At 37.3% G+C, this 20,909-nt stretch overlaps 1 protein-coding gene across 16 annotated transcripts in view; it reads left to right on the top strand.

Moving 5' to 3' along the window:
• The window catches only part of AOPEP (aminopeptidase O (putative)), a 202,101-nt gene that overhangs the window by 23,552 nt on the left and 157,640 nt on the right, over positions 1-20,909 (top strand). For all 16 annotated transcript variants that reach the window (XR_014319300.1, XR_014319301.1, XR_014319302.1 and 13 more), the window contains 2 exons: positions 10,569-10,722; positions 13,754-14,002. Coding sequence is in view for 13 of the 16 variants with exons in the window: in XM_082782694.1 (XP_082638820.1) it covers positions 10,569-10,722; positions 13,754-14,002 (403 nt within the window). In the remaining 3 variants the exon portion in view is untranslated. The remainder of the gene's footprint in view (positions 1-10,568; positions 10,723-13,753; positions 14,003-20,909) is intronic.

Raw genomic sequence — 20,909 nt, forward strand, 5'->3', positions numbered from 1 at the left:
GGGGAGGATTGGAAAACACGCAACAATTGGGGCCAGTTTTGTTTAATATTTCAATGATCTTGATGAGGGGATCAAGTGCACCCTCAGTAAATGCATGGACAGTACCAAGTTGAGTGGAGATGTTGATCTGCTTGAGTGTAGGAAAGCTCAGCAGAGGTATCTGGATAGGCTGTATCGATGGACCTTGTCCAAATACATGATAGTCAATGAGGAAAAGTGCAAGGTGCTGCACTTGGGGCATAACAACCCTATGCAGAGTAGTAGGCCTGGGTAAGAGTATTTGAAAAGTTGTCTGGCAGAGAAGGACCTGGAGATGCTGGCTGGGAGCCAGCTGAACATGAGCCAGCAGTGAGGCCAATGGCATTCTGGCTTGTATGAGAAATAGTGTGGCCAGCTGGACTAGGGAAGTCATTGTCCCCTTGTACTTGGCTCTGGTGAGGCCGCACCTTGAGTACTGTGTTCTGTTTTGGTCCCTTCACTAAAAGAAAGATACTGAGTTGCTCAAGGATGTGCAGAGAAGAATGTACAGAGAAGAACTAGAGTTTTATAGTCAGAAAACAAGAGTTTTGAGGAGTGGCTGAGGGAACCGAGGCTGTTTAGTCAGGAGAAAAAGAGGCTGGGAAGGATACCTCCATCACTGTCTACGACTATCTAAAAGGAGGTTGTAGTGAGGAGGCTGTTAGTCACTTTTCTCAGGTGACAAGTGGGAGGACATGAGGAAATGCTCTCAGGTTGCACCAGGAGAGGTTTAAATTGAATATCAGGAATAATTTCTTCACAGTGAGGGCAGTCAGACATTAGAATAGGCTGCCCAGGGAAGTGGTGGAGTTGCCATCTCTGGAGGTGTTCAAGAGATGTGTGGATGTGGTGCTTAGGGATATGGTTTAATGGTGCACTTACTAGGGCTAGTTTGTTGATTGGACTTGATGATTGCATGGGTCTTTTCCAACCTAAATAACTTTATTAATCTAAAAGGCATGTTAGTCTCACGTCTCACCTCCCTTTCTGCAGAGTCTTTAGAAGTATCATGTTATTAAGTGGCACTAAAGATTTTTTTTTTTGTGAATCCTTGAAAAAATATACAGCAGCATGTCAACCATGTGTTTTTTTTTCTAAATATTGACAACATGTAAGCAGGTTCCAAGCTTGCAACACTTACAGCAAGATAATACTTTACATTATATACCTGTCCTGAAAGTTAACAACTCCTTTTTATTATTTTTTAAATTTTTTATTTGTTCCCGGTTTGAGGAATTGTTTGCTCAGTTGTATTCTTTCACAACTTCAAATATTAGTCAAAGTTTAAGAATTTTTTTAGCTACTGCTATGATGAACAGACTTCTTGTGTAATCCTTCATAGCTTATGTGATAAAATAAATTTGTCTCTCAAGACTTGCAGAATGAGGCTGATGCCTATATTTAGATATGGCCAAAATTTTCTTTAAATGAGAAAGATACTCAGGTGTTTGGATACTGAAAAGGAGCTTAAGCATACTTCTGATGTACATAATTTTTCTTCTTTTTGGACAAAACAAATGTAGAATTTAGTGAAGTTTTCTGCAAAGGTTTCCATTCTCTGAAAAGATTGTTTAAAAGTGGCTCATTGAAAATATTAGAATTTGGTGTTTCAGTGAAGAAAGTCTTTCTTCTATTCCCCTTTAAAAAGGCATGTTTACTCTTTAGGGACCAAAAAAGGAATGAAAGTTTCCTTGATTTCAGAGCCATCATTTGCATTAAATTATCTGGTTATTTTTGGCCATATGTGAAGCCTGTTTCAAGCCTTGTCTCTGCTCTTGAAATATGGAAAAATGCCACGATGAGCTTCTCAGCTCATTTAGGCAGTAATACTTTCCTGACTTGGCATCAAGAAAACAAGAGTGCTCTAGGTTTAAGACTAGGAGAACAGCTCTGCCATTATTGTTTAATTAATTTTATTGACACTCACACCTTGCTAATGAGTTGTTGCCTGTCCCTTAGTAGTGGCTGCATGGTTTGAAATATTAACAGGAAAAAGGATGCTTATGTGAGTTTATAGAAATGGAAACCTGGGGAAGATTTTCAGGCAATATAAATAGGTATAGGTAAGTTAAAATCAATATTCTCGTAGACCAATTAGGTAGTTGAAAAGTCTGTATTGTGAAAGAATGATTTCCTCATTAACATTGTTTCATCACTAGTTTAAAGAACCCATTAAAAATTTATAGTGGAATTAAGAGTAAAAGTAATACTGGGGAAAAACATTTTTAAAATGCTGTTGATGGAGTGTTGAGAACGTTGAGAATGACATCAGGGTACCATATCATTAATGACAGTATTGCGGCTTAGTCACCCAAGGCCAGCCTTGTCACCCTGTGGAAAATAGATGGGGTTTTTGTTCAAACCCTTCTAGTAGTTGCAATGGGTCAGTTTATATTGGTAATTCATGTGTCTGCCTAAAGATATGTTTATTTTTTTTTTTCATTTTTTTTTTTTATAAGGCTAACGTGGTGTATATCTTTTACTAAGATCTCTGTGAAAGCAAGAAATAGCGTAAGAAGTCTTTAATGGAAAGGCCAGCAGCGAGGAAATGACTCATTTTAGCTTCACAGTGCTAATGATGTGCTGAGTGAAAAGTGTGTAGTGAACAGGGAAGAACCAAATGCAGCATTAAAGCTGTCTCCTTTAGTAGACATGTAACAATAGCAAACTTTTGTACTAAACTTTACTGAAAAACAGCAGATGCACCTTCTCTATTTCTGTCCTTTCCCTCTCTCTAGGATAGCATTCCCCAGTGTGTGGAAGACTCTACTTTTGAATCTATGTGGTGCACACAAAGATCTTCACTTATCCTGATTATGGTGTTGTGATACAAACAAGATTTGTTTATTTATTTATTTTTTAAAGGTACTAAGCGTTGTGCTCTAGTACCTCTCAAAGACTCAGTAATTGATGACAGCCTCATCATCTATCATCTGGGTGTGTATATACAGATAAAAATGGCAAATGCTTGTTAGAGAGCTGTTTGGAATTTTTAAAAGGTACAGAAGAGGTACTGAGGAAAGAAAAGAAAGGACTAATATTCTGAAAAATGATGTAAAAACAAAAACAAAGTTCAAGTGTTAATCTGGCTAAATTCTTATTGAATTCAGGAGTCCAGATTCACTAGTTTCTTTAGTAATACTTTTGGAAGTTAAAAAGATAAAAATGGCCTGTGCTGTTAAGTGGCCTGTCCCACATATGTTGTCATTATGCAGTTATGTGAGGCATATGAAATCTATCCAACTTACATTTTTTTTACATTTATAATACACACCTTGAAGCCTTTCAGAGTGCCTTCAATGGAAATTATTTTTCCCTAGATTATTTATGTACAGTATGCTATGTCTGTGCTGCATATTTATAAAATTACATATAACTGGCAGAACACCAAAATATATTCTTTAAAATGCAGTTTCTTGGAAAGAATAAGCATTTTGGCAAGCAGTTGTGAATGAATTTATTCTGAACAGAGCTAAAAGTTAGCTTAATACTTTTTTCCTTTAAGAAATGCATTTGTAACAAGCATGCAGGCAGACAAGAGAACAAGCAAGGTTTATACCTATATGCATTTAAACAGAGATCTGCATTCTGATTCATGGAGCTACATCTCTTGATGCACAGATGCTTTGATCCCACACTGGGGCTAGATTAAGCTAGACTAATCTCATGGAATAGTCAGATTCCTCCTTTGCTGTTTGTAGTTTTTGGAAGTAGTGTATCCTAGAATCACAGAATCATTAAGGTTGGAAGAGACCTCCATGGTCATCTGGTCCAACCATTGCCCTACTACCACTATCACCCAGTAAATCACGTCCCTAAGCACATATGTATGTGCCATATAAACCATTTAGCTGTTGTATTTACTTTTCAATGCTTCTCAGTGTAACTTTTATTCCATTACTGTAACACATACACTGTGCAAATATATGTAGTCAGAAGCACCTTAATGTTGATTTTGATTCATATTCAGGGGGTAGATATTCAACCATTAATTATGAAATCCAGTGGCTTGCTCTCTGTGTGATTACCTTCATATATTCCTTGAGTTTCTGTCTTGTGCAGACTTCAATGCCAGCTAGAAGATGTGTTCAGTTATTAGAAATACAGTGATAGAGAAGCCATCACCTGCAACATAGCTAGCAGCAACAGCTTTTATTTAGGCTCTTCTCACTTTTCCCAAGGCAAAGTGTAAGAGTCTGGTACTCATGTTGATTGATCTCCAATGTATATCAGGAATTACAGCATGTGAGTTGACAGCTTGTCACATGCTTCATTGGAGCACCACTCTCATGAAGAAAGGCTGAGAGCTGGGGATGTTCAGACTTCAGAAGAGAAGGCTCTGGGGTGACCTCATTGTGACCTTTCATTACTTAAAGGGGACTTATAAAAAAGATAGAGAGCAACTCTTTGCTCGATGAGATAATGACAGGACAAGGGGGAATGGTTTAAAACTGAAAGAGGGGAGATTTAGATTAGAGATTAGAAGGAACTTCTTCACTCAAAGGGTGGTGAGGCACTGGCACAGGTTGTGCAGAGAGGTTGTGGATGCCCCGTCCTTGGCGGTGTTCAAGACCAGGTTGGAAGAGGCCCTGAGCACTCTGATCTAGTGGGTGGCATCCCTTCCTCTGGCAGAGGGGTTGGAACTTGACGATCTTTGAGGTCCCTTCCAACCCAAGCCATTTTGTGATTCCTTATGCTACTCATCCCTCTGTGTCAGTGTTGAAGTAATGCTCCAGCATGAACGTGAGAGTGCTGTATGAGAAGTTCTGGTTTTCAGATGAGATCAAAGATTTCTACAAGTTACAAGGAAAGCTGGAGGGTTCTTCACCCTCGTGCCTCAGTCAATTAGTAGTTTTGGGATAACTGCTTACTAAACTGCATTTTTACATACTAGTGCTAGCTCTTACTTTGTATATCAAATTCTGGGAGAGTGAGGTACCTTTCTTTTTGCCTAGAGGTAGCTGAGTTGTGGGTTTTTTTTTTAGTAAATCATGCAATTTGTTTTTACTTATTGGTATATTTTCCCCTAAAATAGTTTGCACCAACATAAACACCACAAAATACAGACAATTTAAATGATCCATCAGGCATTAACCAATACTGACTCTCAGATGTTTCTTCAGTTACGATGGACTTTGCAGGACTTGAACAATTTTCATGATTTGAAAGATAATGCATTAAAAATTCTAGTAAGTAATTACATGATCCATTATTATTTCAAGTACAGAAAATAAATGGCCTTTAAGTTGTTCTTTTGAACAGTTATAAATAACTTATGGTTTCTTTCTCTTGTTAAATGTAGTCCTAAGTTTGGACTGTGATGTTTTCCAGTTTTACCTCCTCGAATAGGTGATTCTTGCTGAATGGTTTGCGTAATTGTGATATGATAGATTTGCTATGTAAAACTGGAAAAAAATAATTTTTGGAAAATGAAATATTACACCAAAAGTAACTATATATAGGAATATAATTACTTTTAAATTGTTTGATTTTAAGGAGAGGAAATAAGCATTACAAATAAAAGGACTCGGGTGCTCTTCCTTTATTTTTCCCATTGACTAACCCTTGCCTAATCTCTTGTTCCCAGGGTGCCCTTGCTTAGTCCGAAAATGTGTTTGTTTTTTTATTGGTGGTACAAAATGTTATTATTTCTAGTAGAGAAAGGGTAGCCATCTTATTTTGATCTGCACTACTTTCTCATACCCTAGAGGTGGTGCTGTCTACAAGGAAGCCACTGGAAATTAGAGGGCAGGCATGAGAAATCCGAAAAGGAGCAGAGTGGAGCTTGTGATCCCGAGGCATAGTGGGGATATAAAGGAAAACAAAACAAAACCACTGGTCTGAAGGAAGTTAACTAAAGGAATTAAAGTTATGGAAGAAAATGGGAAGTTGGGAGATAGCCTTACCAGGGAGAGGAGACAGAAGATAAATGGGACTCTTATTTGAAACAGTACTTCATGGTAGCTTATGTAGAGAAGTGTTGCCTATATAAAGACCATTTAAGTCACTCATCAGTTAACACATTTTAGAGAGAGCTCCCTTGCATGGCTGGGTCAGGACTTCTCAACCAAACAAAAGTGCAAAATGGAAATGGATAGACAGGGGAAGCAGTGACCTACATACTGGGAATATTATAGGGATCCAGCCTGGTAGTGTAGGGATCAGGAGAGACAAGGCATAGCTGGAGTGAAGCTCGACTAGGGATGTGAAGAATAGCACAAAGACTTTCCACAGGTACACAAGACAGCAAAGGAAAACAAAAGAAATCATAACCCCTATGATAAGTGTGACAAGGAACTTGGTTACAGCTGACATGGAGAAGGCTGATGTACTCAGCAACTTTTTTGCCTCAGCCTTCACCAGAAATTGCTCTTACTACGCTTCCCAAGTCTCAAGGCAGGGACCAAGAGAATGAAGTCACATCCACCATCGAAGATCAGTCCATGAGACCCAATTGGATGTGTCTTAGGGTTCTGAAGGAACTGGCAGGTGAAGTTGCAAAGCCACTATCCATCAAGTTTGAAAAGTCGTGGTAGTCAGGTGAGGTTCCCAGTGATTCAAAAAGGGGAAATGTAACACCCATTCTTAAAAAGAGTAAAAAAGAAGACCTGGGAAGCTACAGACCAGCCAGTCTCACTTTTGTGCTCAGTTAGATCATGGAGCAGATCCTTTGGGAAACCATATTAAGATGTGTGGAAGACAGGGAGGTGCTTGGTGACAGCCAACATGGCTTCAGAAAGTGCAAATCATGCCTGGCTATCTTGGTGGCCTTCTACAACAGAGTGACAGCATTGGTGGAAAAGGAAAGAGCAAATGATGTTGTGTGTTGACCTGTGCAAAGCCTTTGATGTGGTCCCACACAAGATACTTGTCTCTTAATTGGAGATACATGGATTTGATGCATGGACTATTTGGTGGATAAGGAATTGGCTGGATGGTTGCATCCAAGGAGTGGTGGTCGATGTCACAGTTGCTAGGTGGCGATCAGTGACAAGTGGTGCCTCTCAGCAGTCCCTACTGGGACTGGTACTTTTTAATATCTACATTGGTGAAATGGACAGTGGAACTGAGTGCACCCTCAGCACGTTTGTGGATGACACCAAGTGATGCTAAGTGGTGCAGTTGAACAGAGGGAGGGAGTGCTATCCAGACAGACCTTTGCAGGCTTGAAAGATGGGCCCACATTAACCTAATGAGATTCAACAAGCCCAAGGTACTTCACCTGGGTCAGGGCAATCCCAGACATGAGGGCGGACCACAGAAGAACTCATTGAAATCAGTGCTGTGGAAAAGGACTTGGGTCTGGAAAGGACTTCTGGTGGATAAAAAAAGTCAACGTGAGCTGGCAATGTGCATTTGCAGCCCAAAAAGACAACCGTATCCTGGGCTGCATCAAAAGAATCATGGCCGTGAGACCTCACCTGGAGTACTTCATTCAGCTCTGTGGACCCCAGCACAAGAGAGTCATGAACCTGTTAGAGCAAGTGCATAGGAGGGCCGTGAAGATGTTCAAAAGGGTAGAGCACCTCTTCTGTAAAAACAGGCTGAGAGACTTGGCATTGTTTAGCCTAGAAAAGAGAAGGCTCCAGGGAGACCTGCTGGTGTCTTCCAATACTTAAAGGGGGCCTACAAAAAAGATGATGAGAGACACCTTGTCAGGGAGTGTAGTGGTATGACAATACCACTAAAATAAAATGAGGTAGATTTATATTGGATATAAGGAAGAAAATCTTTACCATGAGGGTGGTGAGGCACTGGAACAGGTTGCCCAGAGGAGCTGTATATACCCCATCCCTCGAAGTGTTTCAGGCCAGGCTGGATGGGGCTTTGAGCAACCTGGTCTAGTGGGAGGTGTCCCTGCCAATGGCAGGGGGGTTGGAACTGGGTGATCTTTAAGGTTTCTTCCAACCCAAACCATTTTGTGATTCTATGATCATGACAGTGCTTGTGATTCAGTTGTTCAAGAGAAAACCACTGTGGGATAAATATACAGTTATCATGTACAGTTCTAGAGTATGGATGGAGAGGGCATCTAAAATCCCTGCAAGAAATAGAATGAGCCCAAGCTGCATGTGTAAAGACAATATAAATCTTGGATCTTGTTCTAGGAACATCCAGAGTTTGCATGGTCTCTAAAATGCCTGTAAAATATACAGGACTTGGAAAACAGAGGAGGAGCTGTATGTCAGTTTCTCGTCTCTTCTTCAGGAAACCCAAGTTTACATAAATCTGGAGACACATATCAAGAAAACTGATTTTCTGTTTTCTTTGGTGCCTTCATCCTTTTTCAAGGTTTGCTCTGGCTCTGAAAAGCATATGCTTGTTGCCAGCTCATATTAACTTGTGAGTGCAGTACATGTTGTTCTTCTCTCTGGACTGCTAAACTGACTCCCCATTCATTTCGACATTCTGTTCAAATGAAATTAAAAAAAAAAAAAAAAAAAGCAAAACCCCCAAAACCTCTATGGTCTTGCTTGCTCCAGCCTGCCTTGCTAAACATGTTTCTCACTGTAACCCTCTCCACCGCCTCTGTTTGCATGGCACAGACCTCTTCCCTTTCCTTTTAGACAGTCTTCTCACTGCTGTGGGAGCCTTCTCCTTTGTACCTTCTCTGCCATCGTGAACAGTTTTTCTGTGACTGCCTTTTGACTTTCATTCTTCAGAACACAGCTGAAAATGCATTAGTTTTTCCTCAAATTCTCTTCCTTTGCTGTTTGAAGGCTTTACTGTTAACGTAACTGCATAGAACATTTTGTAACACATCTTACATAACAGATACTACACTGAGTGAAGTTTTTTAGACTACCTCTCAGTCTTTTGTTGCGCCCATTGAAGTGAAAGGAAAAGCAGCTATTGGCTTCAGTGTGAGCAGGCGTGGGCTTTTTAGCACAGTTTATATCAGTGAAGCTCTACATTGCACTACTACATGACAGTCTAGTATTTCAAAAAGATAAATTGCTGCTCTCCTGGGTGGCATCTGTCTCTCGAAGTGGGATCTGCTTTCCTTGGCTGTTTGCTAGCCTTGGTAAGTTTAAAAATAAATAAATAAATAAATTGGCAAAACAGTTGTCCTCTTTGTTTCAAATGTGTTTGGAGCAAATAAGTTCCCTCTACTCCCATGCTGTTGGAAGGTTAGGAGAATTACAGGAATAATATATGTTCAGCTGACAATACAGATCAAAGCTTTCTGATGGTAATGGTAAGTGTTGCCAGAAGCAGAATGGACTGAGGGAGTATAGGTGGTTGCTAGGGCATGTAAGAGGCAGAGGTTTTATCTTCCTCTTAGATTGCTTTATACAATATTGTTTTCTTATACAAAATAGTAGGTGGCAAAATTTACTGAGGCTATGCAAAAAGGTTTTTTTATATGTCATTTCTTTGAACAGCTTGATGTTCTGTGCATTAGGGGACCCACAGGTAGTTTAGCTGTGCTGTTGTTTCTTTTCTCTATGCCTTTTGGCAGCCACAGGATTTTTTTTTCTTTTATTTTATTTTCATTTTGATAGTGTTCCGTAGCCCTGGTTAGAATACCATTGCAAGTATTAATGTTCTCTTAAAACAACTGAAGTTTGTATGTTTTCACAGTTTCCATGGCTACACTTATTTGCGCATGATTCTGTAGTTTGTAACTCATTTTAGGCTCGTTCCAAGAGCAATTAAGGTATTAATATGGTGTAGTAACTGTATTTGGGTCCATAAGGGAGTACTTGAATTTTACCCTTAAGCTGTATTCATTTTTAGAGGGACAAATGGAAAACCTAAGTAACATTTAAATTCATGAAAGGTATGCTGTCCTAAAATATCCTCTAGTTTGTCCACACATGTTCACAGATACAGTCAGCCTATAGTGTACTCTCTGTCTTCCAGCACTGTGTTCCCATACTGATAAGACTCATCTTTTTAGCTTCTAATAGACTCTCTAATCTTGTTATAGCAGCTCCTGGATTATCTTGACCAAATCATTGACTTTGGCAATATCCCATCTGATTCTGAGCTTTGATTTCTCACTGCCTGTTTGGCACATCATGTATCTCAGATTGCCAGGTCTGATTCACAAGCACTAGTGTTGTTTGTTAAATCTTTCCTGTCAGTTTGGTACTGTCCAGAACACAAAGAAAAGTGTTTGTTCTGTGCAAGGTCATACAGATAAGACAAAATCATGAGGTGGTGATCCAGGGTCAAAAGAATTAAATGTTAATCTTTTTGTGTCTGAAGATTCTATTAGATTTTGTATCTGATGCACTTCTTGGTCAGTAAGAGTACAGTCATGTTAAGTTGCATTAATAACATCTCAGCAATGATTGTTTTTTTTTATAGATAGAAATATCAGCAGACAGAGGAATGTGGGTGTAAGTGAACAATACTGAATCTGTGGTGGTTACATATGACTGCTTTTACTTGTCCCAGTGGAATTATTTTCCCTTCTTCAACATAAATAACCATGATGTATGGCAAGAGGTTTGGTCCACAGTCTCAAGTACATAAAAATATCAAGTACTGTCTGTGTTCTGTGACTGATGAGTCTGTACAAATGTTCTTTTTACTCACAGGTGTCATGAGCTGGTACTACTATGTGACTATGCCAATGCCAGCATCCACCTTCACTATCGCTGTGGGATGCTGGCAAGAAGTTAAACAGTCCTTCACACCTGCTGTCCAGACAAACAATGAGTTGTCTTTGCAATGTTCACAAGCTGATTTCAGGTTGGTGTTTAGATTATTGTTGAAAAATGGTATATATGCATAGCGTTTTCATTTACTCTGTGGATTGGAGCCATTTCAGTACAGGAATCAAAATAGAACTTTTTAAATGTGAACCAAAAAATCTTTACATGGAAATAATTCCAAAGGCTTTATTTCACAGGTAACGATGTGGTTCTTTCTATGTGAAAACAGCCTGCTTAGTGAGTAATAGGTCTAATCCTAATGTCTTCTGGATTTGCATCCTACATCCTGTTGTGCTTAATGCCCTGCTGTAACAGTACCAGATTCTCCATCTTTTATTACAATGCCTGCCTGCAATATCTGTGATGCTACTAGGCTTGGGCTATTCTGGATGCGTAGTACCCTCTAGTACCATCGTGCCTACTCACTCCAAGTCCCCTACTTTTCCCTTCCAGTCCAGTCCCATCCCAAAGTTAGAGCTGGCCTTTGCAGTGTTTTGCCTAGGGTGATGTGTAGTATTACAGTGGTCCTGTGAAAGAAAGATGGATTCTTCATTCTATTCAATAAAAGAAATAGCTTGTTGTCCAGTATGTGCAGTGGCTACTTAGCTATTTTTCACCAAATGTGTAGAAAAGTAATTATTACGAATGCATCTATCCCTCTTTCCAATCCAGTCAAAACTGATCATAGTGTTTAAATTATTACGGGGTTGTGAATGAACATCACAATACTACATAGGCTTGCAAATGAGAAATGAAGTTAAAAATTAATGTTGTGGAGCAATATAGCTTGTTTCCACATGTGTTCACCTTAGTTAACAGCAGTCTCAGACATGGCACATGATTTTCTCACATATTACTGTCAGCTTTTCAGATTCCTTAAATGTTTTTTCTATTTTGCAATTAGAAGCTTAGCCTAAAAAAATGTTGTTAGGTAACTGTTTTGAGGCTAATACTGTGTTAACATTAAGACTGTGGAAGTCCTTACCATTTTGACAGAGTTAGTGAGACTTTGGAAAATGAGGACATAATTATTGGAATTTAAAATTAAAGGATTCTGTGGTTTGCAGCTTGACTAATTTTTTTCAAATGCTAATAAATCTTGAGAATAGGAACTTTCATGCTTTGTCCAAGATCAGTAAGACATGCCTAGTCAAGCTTCCAAATAGTTTGTAGGTTTGATAAACTTTTAGAAATTGTTTTATGTTTATTCATCTATATGTTTATATGTTTCTAATATGACTACCTAAACAGGAATACTCAGTAATTGTTAAGTACAGCCTGTTCAGGAATAGGTATTTTTTATCGATTTAATGCAAAAGATTATTCTGACAAGTGTGGTGATAGAGTAAATGAGTAAATGAGCTTTTTTTTTTTTTTTTTTTGTAAAAAATCTGGAAACTGGGAAATGTATTTGTAACTTTTTCTAACAAAAGTTACTGCAAGTTTTAATCAGTATGATGGTCATTATCATTATCCCTTTTGGGTGAGTTAATTGACAGAGATGAGGTGATGTATCTACAACGGATAAAGTAGTGACAGTGAAATAAATACAACTAATGTCTTGAAAGAAAAACTGACAAAAAAAATATGTTTATTTGGGAGTTAGCAAAACAAATACTTATTATTTATTTAGTTATTAAGACTATGTAACCAAGCCATTAGCGGAGCTTTCTGGAAAAGATGTGAAATGGATATAGACAAGCACATATTAAGGTAGTGTCTCACAGAAGGTAATGGGGATAGACTCTTGTATGGCAGGAAGACGAGGGATTTCTGAAGGAAGTGTTTAAAGGTGTAATGTAATTTATATCCATGTGCCAGTGAGTTTGACATAAGGAGACTGTGTCAAAATATTAAGCGGAGCTAGAATGTAAAATAAGTTTTTTATCTTCTTAAGGACTCCATGGCAACTTCCACAAGAGATAGGGTGCTAGTTTTCAGGTTCCTGCCTAGTATCAACTCTGACAATTAAATACAAAGTTACATTCTTTTAGGGAAAAAAATATTCTGGTTTAAACTACCCTTTGGAAAAAAATGTATAATGATGGATGTAGTTTCTCTGCTAATATATGTAATCAATGTCTACATCTTTCACTAAAAAAAAAAAAAAAGTTATATAAGGTGTTAAAAGTTTTGGCACTTCTGTAAAATGTAGTTCTTTCCTACATGATTTCATTTGTTTTTGTGTGTCAGCACTCACCTGGAGCATGATCTTACAAATATAAATGCTTTTGGTGATACTTGGTGCAGTAACAGTAAATGCTTTGCCTGTCAAGGCATAATAGAACCAGCTTCTTTAAGATGAAATCTGAAACCAAGGAGAGGTTCTGCGCTGCACAGAAGACTACCTAGGAGGTGAAAACATGAAGCTGATTTCTGCTTAGATACAAGTCTATTTGGGCAGATAAATTATTGTAAAGGTATATGACTCAGTGTTTAGGAAGGATCAAGTTTACTCATCTTTCCAGCTACAGTTTTGAATATTCTGTAAGGATAATGTAAAATAATCTGGATCCTAATGTGATAGCTTGAAATGTCTATGATGATAAGACTGAATTGATATCTAATGTTTTACCTGAGAAAAAAAAATACTGTAAAAACTCCTAGCAATTTTTTTACTGACAACAACAACAGAAAAACTTTAAATTTCATTCTATTGCACCTGATATGTTTATGGGGTAAATAAAAATGTTATGATTTAAACAGGAATTCTCTGAACAAATATTGTTGTATTATTACTTAGTTTATCTACATTTTCAGCACTTGTTCAATTGATTCACATCTATTATAAAAACAAGGTTTGACTACTCTCATCTTTTTTAGTTATGAGTAACTATATCAGTTTCAGTAAGGTATGTAGTAAAGATTCTGACCTATGTTTTCACAGTGCTTTGCATGAATGAATGGTATGAGAAGATAAATGAGATAGTTTTATGTGAACTAACTCTGTGATTCTGGTGACTAGAAAATATCATTCCAGTGCTTAGGAAATATCCTTGAGTTAATATACTCTGTTGTGCATGTTTCTGATATCGTATTAAACCATTTTTTGTTCTTGTTATTATCAGATGGCATGAAGAAAGCTGTGGACATGTGGAATATCCCTGCCGTTTCCAAAATCCTGCTGCCAGGTTGCAGAGAGTCATTCCTTACAGAGTCTTTGCTCCCTGGTGCCTTATGAAATGCTGTGAAGAACATCTACTTCAGCTCATTCCTCAGTGCCTCTCAGCTGCTTACACCACACTGGGCACCCATCCCTTTTCCAGGCTTGATGTTTTGATAGTTCCTTCCAACTTTTCCAGCCTGGGAATGGCTAGGTAAAGAAAATTCTTGATATCTCACCTTCTATATTTATTTAGACTCCTTTTTATCATCTAATTAACAGTGTCAAATTTCTATCAATATGAAGTTGCTGTGTTATTTTTGTTAAATCAGTTTTAAAACTCTAGTTGTTGCTGAGTAGGTTTTTCTTAGTTTTCTTTACTTACATCCTTTGTGCTATGAACATTAGTTTTCATAAGGCTCAGGAAGAAAAATATAAGCTTATTAGATATGTCTCTGAATTTCCTCATTTGCAAAACTGAAGTTCTTTTATTATATCTATTCATTTCAGTACTTGATACTGCTATCATTTTGTTATGTTTTCTTTTGTCAATGACTTCACCATTATGTCTTGACAAAACAGGAGCATGTTAAAATTCAGATGCAGAGTTTATTGATAAGCTGTTTGTGATTTATGGTTTTATAGTCAAACACTGGTCTTTGGAAGCTGAGGAAGGCAAACCTTAAGGATTATATTATCAAATTTTCATGGAATTGTGGAGAATAAAAAGCTTAATTAAATATTTTTCAGTTTCCAGTTGTGCAGTGACAATAAAATTTTAGTTCTACTAGTTGTACTAGTATAGCAGTGTCTAACAATTAAAATTCCCCTTTTTTTGTGTGTGTGTGTTATAAGAAATATGCAAGTTGGTAATCAGATATAGTATTTATTCATAGCAGAGAATGAAACACTATTTTTATTCACAGTTTGCCTAGTGCCAACACTAGAATTGATGCTTTTAGGCATATATATTACGGAAAAAACATCTGAAGGAGGCAATGTTATTTTGAAAGGGGAGGACTGAAGGGAAAGCTGTATTCACAGACTATTAGTTTTGTATGGAACTATTAGAGCAGTTGTCAACTGCCAGCCTAAGTGCTTAGATGAACCAGAAGTTCCAACTGCTAAGCTTACTGTGTTAGATTTCATTTTACAAACTGTATAATTAAGCAAGTGATGAAACTTTTTGTTTCATGCTACGTTGTGATTTATATTTCTGTAGATTTCTTTCTCAGATTTCCTCTTGCAATCTTACTTAAGAAAAAAAGCAGAAAATACTGCTGGCATGCAATAATAATATTGTATAGATTTAGATTTAGATTTAGATTTAGATTTAGATTTAGATTTACTTTCACTTTTAAAAAGATCTGTAACATTTAAGACTTTGGCATTCAGTGACACTCTCCTTTGTCAGATAAGCCTCATTGCTTTATAAATAACTTATGAGTTATTTATACTCATAAACTGAGTTTGCAATGATAGTTCTTTGCTCAATTAACCCATAAATGAAAGTGTCAAGAGATCTATATGACTCCTGGTTGCTTTGGATGCCCACTACAGATTATATTTTCTGATGCTTTGCATGGAGGTTTGATTTGTAGGTAAGCATGATGTTGAGTAACATGTTCTTGAAGCCGTATGAAATGGAGAGAGCAGCTTACTTTCTTATTTCAAAGACATGATGCTTAAAGGTTGACATGGGTCCTTATGGACCCATCACTGTAAATGAGTAAGAAGATAGCCATTTTACTTAGATGTATGACAAGAGTAGTGATCAGTGGAACCAGGAAGAGCAAGATGTATACACGATGTAAAAGGAAGGAGCAAGGGACAAGAGCTGTGTAGGCCAAAATGACAGCACACAGTAGATGAAATCTTCAAGATTCATTTGCTGGTATGCTATGTCTATTTAGGAAGATGTCAGTGCTTCCCCAGCATGTACCTTTCCCAGAATCTGTAGGGAATGCCTGCAGGGTGTTCTGTTGCAAAACCATCTGTGGTTATCCAGATTGCGTATTCTGAATATTGTAATAGTGCTTTCTTTGTGAAGGAGATGAGAAAACCTATAAGCATTATTACAGTATTTCCTTATGCCTCTTCTAACAACTGTCTGTTCCAAGTGATCCATATCATTGAATATAAGTGAAGGATGAAAGAAAGGACATGCATACTTCCTGATGCTTTTCTTTCAACAGTTCATCAAGCCAAGGACATTCAAATTTTTAAAAATGGAAATAAAGGAATAATTTAAGCTGTTTAAATGTCAAGCTGTTTGGACAGCAAAGGGAATTATTAAGTGACTCATAATAGCTCGTTTGTTCTTGTTTCATGTGATTTTTTTTTTTCCAAACAGAGGTTCTGTGCATATAGCAAGCTAACGTAAATGGTTAATTCCTGCCCATGCAATGATAATTACCCAAATGACTTCAGTTAAGACTAAGCTATGTGCAAAACTGTGCCCAAAGCCACATTAAAAAAAAAAAAAAAGAAAAGAAAAAGAAAAAAAAAAAGTGCTATTATCTTGGGTTAAAAAGGGTGCTGTACTATTTACTTTTTTATCTTCTAGTCTATCTGTAGCAGTATAAACATAACAGCATGCCAGCACAAAGGGATTGTTGTTTTGAGAATTCTAATTGTACTCCTGTCTGCCAGGGAAGGAAGCAGTCATAAATTTTAGTCATTATCTTAAGTTTCAGGGCTTTACAGTGTTTGGCACTTTTCTTTCTCTGTTCCTCATTAGCTGATACTTACTGTGTTTTTTATATCCCAAAATGCTTCCCTTTTCTTAAGGGAGTTGTTTCCCCAGCATGTTAGAGTGGTATGAAATGATGATAGTGCATGCATAGAGTGACCTAATTAGGCGTCTTAAGATGTCAGTTGCAGCAGCCACTACTGTGAGGCGGCTATGTTTCTCTTGAAGTCTGACTTTATGGGAAAAACTCTACTTGAAAGCATGTTCATTTTACTTACACTTTCTGTACATCTCTTCCTGTCTTTTTTAATTTGCAATGGATTTCTTTATGGAAACAGAATCTTGATTGCATATAATAATTACAGTCATCATCTCTTGCTTCCTGCAGATCTTTGAAGTTGGAAAATTTAATTTTGCATTCTTTTTGGTTTTCACGCTATTTTAGTTCAAGTGACTTCAGTATAGCTTCTCCCAGATTTATATTAGTAAAAGAAGAATGTGGCCCACGTATTTGTTGGTGATGTTATGTTAAACCATACAATTAAAAAAAAAATCAAATTAATAAAGCATTGTGGAGCAAATTTACATAGCTGAAAAGCTGGAGATTCAGTGCTTTCTGTAGAACTTCCAGTTACATGAATACTTAACGGCACTTTTCATCTGATTTAAAGTTCTCTCACCAGCAGAAGGGAGAGAATTGGGGGAAGAAGAGTAGTGAAAAAAAGGAGACTGCAAAGACTCTAGAGCCAGGGAAGAGCCATTACACCATAAGATGGCTGTCATTTTTATACTTTGGGAGCTAACAGGTTATAAGAAGGAGATTACAGGTAGCTCCGTGGTTTTGTTGCTGTTGATGACACTGAGGGATTGAATGTAGACTCCACTGGCATTTAAATACCTAGATTATTCCACAGTTGCCAGTAGAATTGCATAATCACTGAATGCTTTGGGTTGGAAGGGGCCTTAAAGACCACCCCCTTGCCATAGGCAGGGCCACCTCCCACCAGCCCAGGCTGCCCAAAGCCCCATCCAGCCTGGCCTTGAACACCTCCAGGGATGGGGCATCCACAGCTTCTCTGGGCAGCCTGTGCCAGGGCCTCACCACCCTCTGAGTGAAAAATTTCTTACGGATCATAGAATCACAGTACAGTGGGCCATGAGTAGAGTTACTCATGTGAACAAAACTGGTGGAAAGACTTCAAATAAAAAATAGGTTTTGTGTGTTCCTTGGGCATACACTGTCTTCAGATCAGTTCATTCCCAGTCCAGTTTTGTTGATCTCATTTTCAAAATCTCTTCCCACTGATCTCCAGCTCTCTAATCTCCTTTCCTTTTGGCAAAACCTACAGAAACTCTGAATTCTGTGTTCTTTTTCATTCCATCTGGGAAAAAAGAGTTCTTTCAAATATAGACCCTGGCTTTATGTGCCATCTGAGCTTGTGCTTGAGACTTTGACTGTCTTGCATAAGCCCTCTTTTTCCATGGAAGTCTTTATTGCTTCCTTGCCCATAGAGGGCCTTTCACAGTCACACTGATCTTTTGCATTTTTAGGGCCTTCCATACTGCTTACCAGCCTTCTACTTTTTCATGGCAAATGCACTGATACTTATTTTATTCCCTTGGAGGCTGTAAGCCTTTGTTTATGTTGAGTTGAAGGACTTTTTTAGAAACAGTGGTCTTCAAATTTGTTGTGTGTTTGTTTCCAGCACACATAGTTGGAGTAACATAAGGTTAGTACTTTTTCTGTTTGGATTTGAAAACTGGAACTTTAAATGTACTGGTGCTAGCGCAACTAAAGATCTGTACGTGAAGCACCATGTATCAGTTATGTGACTAGTCACATCACACATCGCTGGGAGCTATGAGAGTACGATGAAAAGAGTGCTCTTTGGTATGTACCCTGCTCTTATGTTTTTCTATAAGCGTTTAATAACTTAGTTTTACAGCACTAGTAGCTGCTGAAAATAGAATAATGGGGTGTATTGACCTTTGAGCTTAGCTGTTTGGTTGTTCGTACAGCAATTTTGCTCAGCAGAGCTAGCAAATAACTAAAACCAAAGAACCTATAAATAAGATACTGATGTTTTCAAAGGAAAATCCTGATAGGATATTTGAATCCTATTTCTAAAATAAGTGACGTTATTTTCAAATATATTTGACACCCTTGAAACTCAAGTGGCGTTTGATGACTGAAATGTAGAGGGTTCTTAGAATCATTGAATAATTGTAAAACACATCAACTTATATTGCTGGCTAACAGAGGAGTTAGCAACCCAGCTTTGTCTCTATTCTTCCGTCATGCAAATGGTCCTAGATGGTATATCAAGTAGAAGGAATATCCCTTTTTTCTAAACAACATATTTCAGCAGTACTCTTGAGTCTTTCCAGGCCATTTCACTAAGGTTGTTAACTTTTTGAATTGAAAAGGAAAACAACAACAAATCAGGCTCTTTGATCTGTGTGTATGTAGCCATCATTTATCCAATCTGTAAATCTACAGTGTTCCAATGACAACTGATAAGTCTATAGAAAGCCACTACGATTGGAAACCACCCAAATGTCAAACCTAAATGTCAGTCTTTAGCATTGTTCAGTCTTGCAGAGCTGTGACTGACCATTTGCCTCAGCTCAAGCCTTTTGTGAGAGTATACATTTATATAAACTTTTTGGTCAGCATTTTGAGTTGTGTTAGTTTTAGGAAATATTTGCAAAAGTAAAGCTCGAACATGAACACTCCTTAGTCTATTTTTGGTGTATCACTAGTTAGTTATCCAGACAGAAATAACACATACAAGAGTTCAAGCTAAAAATATGATGTCTGGAGAAAGAAAAATGGATTTGTAACCTATTTTTGATGCATTATGTAGTGAGAATCTTAACTGGAATCTTGTGTACTTGGTTGCTTGTATGTCTGGTGTGATTTTTTTTTTTTTTCTCCCTTTTTCCTTTTTTTCCCCCCTTTTTATTTTTTCTCTTCTTTTTTCTTTTTTCTTTTTTTGTCTAATTTTCATTTTTCTTTTGTCTTTTTTTTTTTTGTCCTTTTCTCCTTTTTTCTTTGTTCTTTTTGTTTATATATGGGAGTCTGCAAGTTGTATGAGAATTTAATGCCCGATACTACAAATGATTTTGTATGTCCTCAAGTTTACATGCAAGAGTCCTCTACATTTTGATCAAAAAACATGCTTGCATATCTGCTTTATATATTTGTTGCCAGGATTGTGACTCAGTTAAAGTCCAAAGTTCATAAGCTAAATTTGGTGTAATGATGCAAGTAAATTTAATGTCATTTGAATTTAAATAAAAGTTTGTTGAGCTTATACCTCCTACCAATGTTTGCAAGTAGTGGCCGTTTGTTTTGCTCAGTGCTTTTTTTTAAATAGAATTTGGAGTATAGTGGAGAGCACCTAGGAGGAAATAGTATCTGTCATTCTTGTATTTCTGAGATGAAGAATCAAGCATGAAATTTGGCTGAAAATAACAAGTAGTCCATTCATCACTGCAAACAAAAGTGCTAAATCAGAATAAATCAGCATAAATCATTTTTTTAACCTTAGGCTCTCTGTTTTCTTTCTGAGTACAATAACACTTAGGCCGAGTTTGTTACAAAAGGTTGCAAATTACCAAGGTTTTTCAAGAGGCAATTTTTACAATTAGCATTTTTTCCTTTGGAAAATTAAGTATTTTGTAAAATCACATGCAAATAAGCAAAAATTGTTTATTTTAGTATTGTGGAAATTATGTATGAAATGCATATTGTCTAGCACAAGGACTACCACAGTGAGTTGTAACTGTAGAGATTCATTTTAATTTACATGGGTTTTCTTTTAAATAGTAGTTCTGGTAGATACTTGGAGTGTTTGCTAGCTTTAAATGCTCTGTTGCAATAAAACAAAGCTGCTATAAATAATAATCTCAGTATACCTGTGCTTAGCAAAGGGACTCCAGAGATTTGCCTTGTGGAATGGAGAGGGGGAAATGTGATACCAGCTGAGTAAATACTTGGCAAGAGAGGAAAAGCTGGGTATCTATTTAAAATGCTGTTTTTGTTTTTAATACCGGAAAAGCAGTCAGACATGATATTCAAAACTGACTGTATGGCTATATTGGCTATAACCTACATTCAGTTTTGAATTTAAAGAGATCTGGGACATGTCTTCTAGCCATCTAAATATTTAGCACATTATGTTTGATTTTTGTCTGTCTTTCCCTCGATTTTTTTTTTCACTGTTACAGAAATCTGGATCTGGTCTCAAATTCTTCAGAATTAAGTCAAATTTTTATGAAATTAATATTGATCTAGTGGCAGAGTAGCAACTTAGTAATTTTTACTTTTGCTGAAGCATTATCATACTATTTCAAAACAATAAAGCTGTACTAAATTCATCTGTGTTGGAGACTTATCTGTTAGTAGCAGTAATTCAGAGTATGT

The sequence above is a fragment of the Aythya marila genome, assembly GCF_965140915.1.
Source record: "Aythya marila genome assembly, chromosome: Z".
In the NCBI taxonomy this organism is placed as follows: domain Eukaryota; kingdom Metazoa; phylum Chordata; class Aves; order Anseriformes; family Anatidae; genus Aythya; species Aythya marila.